The sequence below is a fragment of the Prionailurus bengalensis genome, chromosome D2, assembly GCF_016509475.1.
Source record: "Prionailurus bengalensis isolate Pbe53 chromosome D2, Fcat_Pben_1.1_paternal_pri, whole genome shotgun sequence".
NCBI classification, from domain to species: Eukaryota; Metazoa; Chordata; class Mammalia; order Carnivora; family Felidae; genus Prionailurus; species Prionailurus bengalensis.
The window spans coordinates 16,358,242-16,369,861 of NC_057351.1; the positions used below are offsets into that span (position 1 = coordinate 16,358,242).

Genomic DNA, 11,620 nt, shown 5'->3' on the forward strand with positions numbered 1-11,620 from the left:
GGCATGTCTGAGATTGTCCCCATACCAGGCACAGTTCTGTGTACAATGCTGCTTCCCCTCCAGATGGCATGCCCTTTGAGTGCAGGGACACTGCCTTAGTCTTCTGCGTGTCCTTCTCGTCTAACGCTGTACTGGCTTACATAGAAGGTCAATGGAATTTTGCCAGATAAGTACTCTCGAACTCCGGTAAGCTGTCTGACTCTCAGTTTCCACTGACTTCTGGCGTGAAGGCAGAGCTATCCACACAGGCAAGCTGAGAGGTAGTAGGGGGTCCAGGTAGGAAGCCACCAGGACTCTCCCTCTCTGCTCACTCCCGCTAGGTGTTCATTAGCAGAGTGAGTTTGACCCCACGACCATTTCCCACCAAGTTGTCCATACGAAAACTTCAAGATAATTAGAAACTAATCATTAATGTTTTAAAAAGAAGGAAATCACCTTTAAGGGTGTGTCTGGATGGCTCAGTTGTTTAAGCATCTGACTCTTGATTTCTGCTCAGGTCATGATCTCACGGTTTCATGAGTTTGTGAGTTCAAACCCTGTGTCGGGATTCTCTGCTTAGGATTCGCTGTCTCCCTCTCTCTCTGCCCCTCTCCTGCCCACACTCTCTCTGTATTTCTCTCAAAAAAAAAAAAAAAAAGAACCAAATCCGCTTTAGAAAAATATATCAGTCTCCAAAATTGAAAGTAAATTCAGATGCAAATGATGAGTGTTTGACAGTTCTTTCTAAAGCTAAGAAGGGCCTCTAAGAAGGTATCTAACTACTTGTATATTCAAAACAAAGTTTAATGATTTTTCTCTTTTCTGATTACAAAAATATGGTACGTACTCAAAGGGGAAAAACACTCGAGAAACACACAAGAGCACAAGGAAACAAAAATAACCTATAATCCAGTGAACTGTACTTACAAAGTTTCATATTCAACTGCAGAAAAAAAAGATAGCAATAGAACCAAGAGATGCTAAAAAAAAGGGACCGTTTCCCATTAGTCACGCATATAAGAGATTCCACAAGGTTAAACGGAACCACTACTCATAGCCATAGGGTGGAGGGCTTGGTTCACACTAGCCAGAGACACAAGTTTGCCATTGGACAATAATTAATTTCTCCTGCACCATGCTTAGAGATATAACACATGGTCAGTAAAAAAGGTAACCCATCCATACAACTTTTGACTATTTCTTTTGAGTCTTTGGGAAAGACAGCTAACAGAGAATATGTAATCATTGAGACAAAGGAAATTAAAGCAAGGTTTAGCCACAAGGGAAAATCAGCCAGGCCAAAATATCACACTTAACTCTTAACCTCTGGAAACAATAAATCTGAGGGAGTAAGATTAGTCTTACTCTTTAAGAGGGGAAAACTCTTTAAGAGTAGATTGTTGTAGGGGCGCCTGGGTGGCGCAGTCGGTTAAGCGTCCGACTTCAGCCAGGTCACGATCTCGCGGTCCGTGAGTTCGAGCCCCGCGTCGGGCTCTGGGCTGATGGCTCAGAGCCTGGAGCCTGTTTCCGATTCTGTGTCTCCCTCTCTCTCTGTCCCTCCCCCGTTCATGCTCTGTCTCTCTCTGTCCCAAAAATAAATAAACGTTGAAAAAAAAATTAAAAAAAAAAAAAAGAGTAGATTGTTGTTGTTGTTGTTCTATTCTCTTACATGCCATTAAGATTTGATGGCAAGACGAAGGGATTTCTGGGGCATTATATCTTCTTAGGCTGCCTTAACTTTTTAAATCTAATAGTTAAAAATAAAGTCTCCAGATCCAATTGCTATTTAGCCATTCATTCTTGCACTAAATATAATCTTATTGAACGTTTATCACATGCCAAACAGCAAGCCGGCCACTTGGAATACAGAGCCAGTCAGGCATGGAACCCATTCTCAAGGATCTCACAGCCTAGTAGACTCAGACACAAATCATTGCAACAAATTGTCGGTAGCGGGTGCCATTGTGGGTACCAAGAAGGAAGCAGAAGGCCATAAAGGCTTTATAGAGAAGGAATATCGTGCTGAGCATTAAGGATGAATGTGCAGCCAGGCACTAGGTTGGAGAGGGCTCCAGGTTGAGGGGCACTAGGTTGGAGGGATGTAACAGTGAGAATAGAGAGGAAAGCACCAGGGGACCGGGTCTGTCACATGGCCATGTCGCTCTGGTTGCCCCCACCCTCCTGCCTATCCAGCTAAGACAAGGGAAGGAGGAACATCCGTGAAACACGTGAGCAAGGGAAAATCCTCAAATAGTATCTCTCCTTTGTACAAGGGGAAATAGGAATGTACCTGCATCTAACTTATAACTCATTATTTTTTTCATCAGTTCATTTTCTTGTGGAGAACAAGGTGTATTTGCCAGAGGAATGTTGCCGACATACAGAAATGGTAAGCCGTATTCTCCCCAGTGCCTAAGTCACTCCCTGATAGTAAGGTTAGATATTAAAGGAGAGAATGTTACCTCTTTCTGATCCATAGACTTCCAGTCAATGCATTGTTACTAAAAGAGAATTTTCAAAATAAGTAGAATAATTATGAAATATGTTTATTTCTCAATTGCAAGTTTGTGTGTTTATATGAGTATGTGTACATATCCATGTATATTTATATATGTCTATATTTATTCTCACATACATTATATGAAATAGAGCCTATGGATGTAATTTACAAATATATAACTTCACTATCTACTTACAATTATACTTGACTGAATAGGTATCTTGAGGATGTAAAATAGCATAATTGATATACTTTAAAGTGCATCAAATATTTTGCAGCTTTTTTTGTTTGTTTGTTTGTTTACTTTTGAGAGAGAGAGAGAAACAGAGTATGAGCAGGGGAGGGGCAGAGAGAGAGGGAGACACAGAATACAAAGCAGGCTCCAGGCTCTGAGCTGTCAGCACAGAGCCCGACTCGGGGCTCAAACCGACAAACCGTGAGATTGTGACCTGAGCTGAAGTTGGACGCTCAACTGACTGAGGTATCCAGGTGCCCTTAAATATTTTGCAGCTTTAACATAGTTTGATAATGGAGTGCATGGGTAGCTCAGTTGGTTAGGTGTCTGACTCTCGGTTTCTGCTCAGGCCATGATCTCATGGTTGGGGAGTTGGTGAGTTCGAGCCCCGTGTCAGGCTCTGTGCTGACAGCTCAGAGCCTGGAGCCTGCTTCAGATTCTGTCTGTCTCTCTCTCTCTCTCTCCCCCTCCCCCACTTGCACTCTGTCTCTCTCTCTCAAAAATAAATAAACATTAAAAAATTTTTTTAATTAAAAAATTTAAAAAAACTGATAGCACACAAAACCATGGTTAAAATCACATTTTGAAGAAAAACCTTCTGAATTTTTATAATCACTCAAATCTAGAAGGGAATTTCTTTTCTTTTTTCTTTAACTGAGATCATTAAAAGGCAAATATTTGTTTGAACATATACTAAAAGCCCCCATTTAACATTTGTCTGTTTTGTGTTTTGTCCTATGCAGGTATCCCTTTGAACAGCCAATAGAATCGGATACTTCCTAACTTCCTTATTCACTTGACTTTCTTGATAGAGAATGGGACCTTGAGCCCAACCTCTTTCGTCTCAGCATAAACTCAGATGGTAACAAAGATATTGTCATTTAGACTTGTCTCCCAGATCATGACTGGCCAGATCCAAATCTCGCTGTTGCACTGGTCATAAATTCTATATGTTCTAATGGGAAATGAGCAATCTATTCAGTTGTCAGCCACTTTCACTTTGAAATCCCGGTAAGACCAAGAGATGCTACAGATGGTTGTAAGTAAGTAACAAAGACTTCTGTCAGCAACTGTTGCCTTGCTTTGGTCAACATCCTGCAGTATTCACTGAGCGGCCACCCAGACGCAAACCGCTTCAGACCCCGACAACTGGTTTTGTGTTTCAAGACGTCGGTTCTCCGGGGAAAGAACCGGGACTGTACAGGATCACTCCTCAGGCCCGGTGGGGAGGACGGTTCCGTTGCAAGAGGGAGAGAGCTTCTCCAGCACCTAGTCTGGCCTCCTGCTCTGAGGCACCTGCGCACACCTGGAGATGCACCCAGCCTCTCTGCCTGCTACTCTGCCTGCCGCTTGCCGCTTTCCCTCCCAGTCCAGTGTTGCTGTGACGCCAGTTCAAACAGATCTGCGCCAGGCCTCCTGACAGCTTAAAAGAGCAAAGGAAAGGGCCCTCGAGAAGCAGGCTGTTAGGATGGGGCAGCTACCACTCTGGTCATTTGAGGCTGCTGAAGGAGCCTAAGTGACGAATGTATGTGAGTCCCGTGTCCACATGGCCGGAGAGGCAGGGAGAGAGGCAGAAGATGACGGAAGATGGGACTGCGGTGCCTATAAATTCGTTGCATTCACTCAACCATTAACTCACCAAGTATTTGTTGGGTACCCTTAACACTGTTCAGCGCCGTCAGATCACGGTGGACACATTCTGAACAAGGCAGACATCTGCACTACCTGTTGTTAAGCACTTTGAAAGCAAAGAGTTCAGGGCAAAAGCACATTTTGGGAGTCTTCGGGAGTCATGGAAGTCTTCAAAGAGGAGACACCTAAAACGTGAAGGATGAAAAGATGTAGACAAATGAAGGGAGGGTGGGACAGAGTGGGAGCGGAGCAGAGGCAGAGAGGGGGCGGAGCAAGGGGCGGAGCGGAGGCAGAGAGGGGGCGGAGCAGAGACAGAGAGGGGGCGGAGCAGGGGGTGGAGCAGAGGCAGAGAGGGGGCGGAGCACAGGCAGAGAGGGGGCGGAGCAGAGGCAGAGAGGGGGCGGAGCAGGGGGCGGAGCAGAGGCAGAGAGGGGGCGGAGCAGAGGCGGAGCAGAGACAGGCAGGGGGTGGAGGGGAGGCAGAGAGGGGGCAGAGCAGGGGGTGGAGCAGAGGCAGAGTAGAGGAGGGGCAGGGCAGAGTGGGGGGCGGGTGGGGTAGAGCAAGGGCAAAGCTGGAGTGGAGCTGGAGGCAGAGTTGGTGTGGAGGCTGGGGTGGGTGGGGAGGGGGGGGGGGGCAGCCACTGGTGCACCTGCAAGGGGAGGGGGCGGTGAGAGCAAGTGTGCCCAATATGCCAGCGTGCCATGGCGAGGACACTGGCCAGTCTCAGGCCAGAGCTTCTGACCCTCCTGAAGATGACTTCAAATCCCTACGTATTGGGTTGAGACTCCTTAGGTCAATGTGATCTAATACCAGTAATTTCACACGGCTGAGCCTAATACTTCCCCGGATAACTTCCCTTGACCATTTCCCTGTCTAAATTAGTGTCTCCACCGGAAAAAAACGCACAGTAGCATTGAGAAACACAAGAGAATCAGTACGAGTAGGACAGTGGCAGGGTGATGACGGATGCTGCTGCTGAAGAACACACAGAGGCCACTTGGAAGAGTGAGGAGCCACACTTTATCCTCAGGCTTCATCCTTAAGATGAGAGGGATGTGCAATGACCAAATTTGTATTTTAAGATGCTCGCTCAAGACCACTTGGAGAATGGAGTGGGAAGGGCAACACAAAACGGAAAATCAAAAAGTGGCTACTATGGTCCTTCAGTGGGAGAAGACAGACCCATACTAGCAGGGGGAGGGGGAGGTGGGCTTGAGGACACAAAAGGGGCCCGCCTGGCAGGACTCAGGGGACTCTGTGACTCCGAGGGGGAGGTGAGGGCCCGGGGAGTGAGCTTGAGTTGGTGATGCCCCACAGGCAGCCAGGTTCAGGTCCCAGGACTGGTCCAGGTGGGTGATGGGCCGTTCTCTGGGCCGGATACAAAGCAGGGGAGCTGGCTTGGAGGGAAAAGGATGAGTTCTGGGCATGTCTGTTCACTCAGTTCCAGTGAAGAGGCGAGAGAAGGTCAGGAGCAGCAGAAGGAGGAGGGAACTAAAATTTTCTGACTGCCACCTAGGTGAGGCCTTTTTCCCTGCTGTTCCGTAAAACCCACACCTTAACTCCAGAGGACAGGTACCTTCCTTTAGCTTTACAGCTACAGAGGCTGACGGTGAATGTTGACTGGAGGTGAGGGAATTGGATAAACTGCAGAGCTGCATTTTATTTTATTTTTTTTAATGTTTCTTTCTTTCTTTTTGAGAGAGAGAGAGAGAGAGAGAGAGAATGCACAATCAGGGCAAGGGCAGAGAGAGAAGGAGACACAGAATGTGAAGCAGGCTGCAGGCTCTGAGCTGTCAGTACAGAACTGGACTTGGGGCTCGATCTGACAAACCATGAGATCGTGAGCTGAGCCAAAGTGGGACGCTTAACCAGCTGAGCCACCCAGGTGCCCCTGTAAAGCTGCATTTTAAATGGGCGTCTCTCTACCAACGCCCAAGCTCCTACGATTCCAACCTGCTGCCCAGTAACCTAGCGGAACGAACAATATGTGTGGTGGTTACGGCTAAACATGGTAGCCGGATAAGATCAACAAGGCATGTGCTGAAACGTGCCTTGGAACGTGCGGGGGAGGGGAGGCCGGACTCAGAGCAGTGCACCTGACCCAGATGAATATCCTCCTTTCCAAGGAGGGGAGACATTTCCTTCGAGGATGCCCATACCTGCATGCCCTCCTTAACCCCACACTACCTACTACCTTGGTCGTAGCCTCTCCATGTCTGGAGGCAGGGAGCTATCAGTCAGTGGTTGGAAGAACTTGTTTTGCAAGCTTTGGAACAAATCCCAAAGTACCTTCCTTGCCCTGCAGAACTGAACTCAGCAAGGCAGCCCCTCCCAGAATCCCTTAAGGGAGAAGTATTTTGCCGATGGCATTATCTCAGCTGACAAAGTTTTAAGGCATAGTGTATTTAAAGAGTTATTTACCAATTTCCAAAATAGTAGCAAAACGGTCTCCATAAAGCTAAGTGACTCCCAGGGAAGAAAGTACACATTACATTCTCATACTTGTTTCCTTAATTAGGAACAGATCCTGGTGGCTGGGACTTATTTTCATGAGCACACATCCACAAAAATGAGAAACATCTTGACACGCTGCAACATCCATAATGTTTCTCAAATCTCAATTCCTAATTGGGTTTAAAAAAAAAAAAGCGACCACAAATTTTCACGCTGGTTTTGATTCGGGATTCAAAACAGAACCTCAGATATGTATTTCTTACATTGTTCCAAAACGTGTATAAGCTGGGTCGAAATCCACTTCAGACATTAAAAAGAAAAGAATTAAAAAAAAAAACAAAAAAACAAAAAAACAGACCAAGGCATGAATTTGGAATTTAACATGGCAAAGAAGATTCTTCCTATGGAACATGGAAACTAACTTGTGATCTCCCCCACTTTTAAAACATCTTAATCTATTTGCTTTTTATAAAGAGGAGAAAAGGGCTAGGAGATGTTTATATGGCACCTGCTTCAATCCTCTTAGAAGAGGCTCCTTTGGGTGTGTTTTTTCTTTGTCAACTCATTCCACAAATGGACTAGCCTTTTTCTCTGCTCTCACTAAATTCCCTTTACAATTAAGAATCCAGATTGGGGCGCCTGGGTGGCGCAGTCGGTTAAGCGTCCGACTTCAGCCAGGTCACGATCTCGCGGTCCGGGAGTTCGAGCCCCGCGTCGGGCTCTGGGCTGATGGCTCGGAGCCTGGAGCCTGCTTCCGAGTCTGTGTCTCCCTCTCTCTCTGCCCCTCCCCCGTTCATGCTCTGCCTCTCTCTGTCCCAAAAATAAATAAACGTTGAAAAAAAATTAAAAAAAAAAAAAAGAATCCAGATGAACCATGGAGTCTGTAACGTAGAAATTCTTCTCCTTACCTACGCAGTTTATCCTCAAGGATTTCCATGTACTTCATGGTATTCTCCTTCACACTCGTTTCTGCAAAACAAAAACCTGAAGTTGATGCAATTGTACGCAAAGATTGAACACAGCCCAAAAATGCTCGACTAAAAGCCAAAAACCCAAAGGATCGCCGTCAGGCCGATAGCGATGATCACATCCTAGGTTTGGAAAACACTCGAATGCACTGAGGCGGCTGCCTGGAGCGAGGTGCTGGAAATGCTCTGAGGCCTTCAGCATCTCTGCCGGAGATGAAGCCAGGGGGCAAGGTCACCATGCCGCGCGTGGTATCTGGCAAGCCAGCTCATTTGGTGTCTGGAATGGAAGCCGCTGTGTTCTGTGCGTTTTCCCCTTTCCCACCTGGTGGCCAAGAGCTTGGGTGCAGAGTATGAAGAAAAGACCAGAAAGAGGAACAAGTCCCGTCCTATGGACGAAGCAAAAAAACCTCACCAGCGGTAGCATGGGATTGCGGCCCCTTTAACTGAGGAACGCATGGAAACGTGATCCTGACAGTAGCTGACATCAGAGGCTTGGCTTCCAAAGCTGGGAGATCAGCGGGCTCCTCGAGAGAAACTCAGAGCCTCGTAATCACCAAATGTTGAAGGAACAGATGATTGTTATTCCTCCCGTGGATCAAAGAGGCACTTTACCAATAAAAAGAAACTTGGTACATTTTGGGGCAAGCCCTGATGGCCTGTTTCCTCCTCTGGGGAACGAACGTGCCTTCCTCTGAAGGTGACCGCTGACGGAGATGTGAATATGAAGTGCCCAGAAGAGCAGGTGGCAGCAGAGAAGCCCCCAACAGATGGCAGCTGTCATTGATGTTATTGCCATTTCTATCATCACTGTTATTATTGCTAAGGTGGACTTTATTATTTTTTTTAATTTTTTTTAACGTTTTTATTTTTTTGAGAGAGAGAGAGAGAGAGAGAGAGACAGAGCATGAGCAGGGGAGGGGCAGACAGAGAGGGAGACACAGAATCCGAAGCAGGCTCCAGGCTCTGAGCTGTCACAACAGAGCCCGACGTGGGGCTCAAACTCACAGACTGTGAGATCGTGACCTGAGCTGAAGTCGGATGCTCAACCGACTGAGCCACCCAGGCACCCCTATTATTATTTTCATTTCACCCTTTATTCCCAAAGGTAATTCATGCATGACACTCTAAAGTTGGGGGATGTGGAAAGCAGAAGTCCTATTGCCTGAGCCTCTGCCTAGAGGGCTCTCGGGATCTTATTTTTGCCAACATGTATGTGCAAGGGTGAGGGGCAGAGGGTATATTTGGAACTGGAAAACGCACCTTGAAATTCCTCAAAAAGAAACCAAATATTTATCCAGAAACTAAAACAAAAGTTCTGGTTCATCAGTTCATAATAGATAAAAACAGAAATGTACGCAATGAAAGCAACTATTTAAGTTGGTGTCCTATCGTGTTGATTTACGTCGGTCTCATTTACAAGTTAAGCTGTGTTGAGTTTTTTCTCCAAATAAATTCAATTTAATTTAATTTAGTAAATAATTTAATTTAATTTATTATTAATTTAATAAATAATTTAATTTCATCTAATAAATAATGAAAAAAGATATTTATTTTCAGCACCTACTGTGTGGCAGATACTATGCTAGCATGAGGAATAAGTGGTGGTGATATGGTTCCAGGTAGCTGAGATCTGCTCACTGGTTCTTCTGGAGCAGGTACTGCAAAAACTCAGAATGTCCCAACCGGAAATGCTCTGCTTCACATTCTATACTTATTTTGTGCCATGCGCTGTTCTAAGCCCAGGGGGGTAAACTAGTGAACAGAAGCAACAAAGATTCCTGCTTATGTAATGCTTAATTCTGGTAGGGGCAGGTAATAATTAACATAAAAGTTCCACGGAATACTTAGAAGGTAGTAAGTACTACGAAGCAAGAGAAGGGGATCAGAACGGGGCAGCAGAGTGGTCAGGCACCACTGGGAAGGTGACATTTGAGTTAAAGCATGAAGAGGGCGGAGAGGAGCACATAAGCAGCCATACTGGGAGGAGCACAGTAAACGGAAGGAACAGCCAGTCTAAAGATTCTAGGGCAGGAACATACGTGAGTCCTCCAGCAAAATCTGGAGATGTTCTCTGGGAAAAAGAGTAAGGCAGAGAAATAGGCCACCTCCAATCATGTAGGCCACTGTGGCAGATCACATTTCCAGCACATGGCCACAGTCATATTCCTGGTCCCACACACTAGTCCAGAACTTGGCCACTCCCCATCAAGCAGTGAAATCTGTCTCCCTCCTCTTGAATCTGAACAGGTTATGACATTACATCCAATGGAGAATGGCAGGAAGGATGCTCTTTAACTTCTGAGGCTAGGGTCCAGCTTCTGCCTGGCTCTCCCCACTGGGAACCCAGCCAACCATGTTGTGAGGAAGCCCAAGCTACATGGAGAGGCCATTCACAGGTGTTCTGGCTGACGGCCCAGGTGAAGGTCTCAACTTACAGCCAGATATGTGACTGAGCAAGCTTTCAGATAATTTGAGCCATAGAGTCTGAGGGACCCAGACATCAGGAAACAGAGACCAGCCATTTCTGCTGCTCTAGGTCTAAATGCCTGACTCTCAGAATTTGTACACACAATAAATGGCTCTGAGTGATTAGGTCTGTGGATGATTCGTTACATAGCGGTAGTTACTGGAAAGCCGTGTCAGGATTTTGCGTGCCCTGAACGAAATGGGAAAACACTGGAGAAGAAAGGCCACAAACTGGCTCATGGCTTCTCTGTTGAGAATAGACTCTAGGAAGACACGAGAGAAGCAGAGAGACACAGGGAGGTTAGAGCGATCATCCGGGACAAGGGGGCGGGGCGGGACTGAGGCCATGGTGTCTCAGGAGTTGGTGATAAGAGGCAGGTTTTAGATATATTTTAAGGACAGAGGCAGCAGGAGTGCCTGATGCATTGAATTCAGGAGTGTGAAAAAGAGACCCATCTCGAATGACCACAAGGTTTTTGCCCTGAACCACTGGAAGACAGAGTTGCCATGAAGCGAGGGAGAAAGAATGCAGGTGAAACCAGTTTGGGGAGATGAGCAAGAGTTCAATCTCAGACTGAAATTTGCTGAGAGTAGAACTTAAATGTTCTCACCAAAAAAAAAAAAAAAAAAAAAAAAAGTCAAATATGTGTGGATGTGTTAATTAACCAGATGGAGGTGGGGGAGGGCTTCTTTCACAACGCATACATGTATCAAATCATCACGTTGTATACTTTAAATATCTTACACAATTTTATTTGTCAATTATACCTCAATAAGCTGGAAGCGATAAAAGCAATTGAGAAGCTTAAAAAGAGTCCAATTTTGGATCTGATAAAGTTGCGTTTATGAGCCATCCGGTGGCGATGTCAAGTATGAAGTTGGCTATGTGAGTCGAGAAAAGGTCTGGCGTGCCGATGGACATTTGCAAGGCACTGGTGTGTGAAGCGACGAGACTAGATGCTGTCACTGACAGAGTGAGAGTCACTTAAGAAGCCCGCGGTGATCATATGTAACTACAATTACATTGTGATGCCACCTTTCCTCCAAAGGACAAAAATTCACAGCACCTCCCTCGAGGACAAGAAAGCCATATTCTTATGTTTAAAAGTAATCCGGGTATCTACCATATTCATGCTTCTGTTCAGAAATAACTATGGTAGTTAGGACCCACACAGGAACACCCAGGGAGTTTGATGAGCCTTTCCCCTTGCCTGGAGGCCACCATCCGAAAAGGATGTTGCACTGAAATACTGGATCCTGACCCATCTCCCAGCCAGCCAGCCTAAAATGCCTTGCACACATTTTCACTAGGTTGACTGGTAACCTTCCAGAGAAGCCAGGACTGTAGACAGGGAGTTTAAGTTTTTAACTTCCTAAATAATATGC

At 46.0% G+C, this 11,620-nt stretch overlaps 1 protein-coding gene across 1 annotated transcript in view; it reads right to left on the reverse strand.

Moving 5' to 3' along the window:
- The window catches only part of LOC122492742 (disrupted in schizophrenia 1 protein-like), a 78,517-nt gene extending 69,982 nt beyond the window's left edge, over positions 1-8,535 (reverse strand). Inside the window, exon 1 of the mRNA XM_043596306.1 lies at positions 7,709-8,535. Within this exon, the coding sequence (XP_043452241.1) occupies positions 7,709-7,746 (38 nt within the window). The 5' untranslated portion in view covers positions 7,747-8,535. The remainder of the gene's footprint in view (positions 1-7,708) is intronic.
- Positions 8,536-11,620: the final 3,085 nt, after the last annotated feature.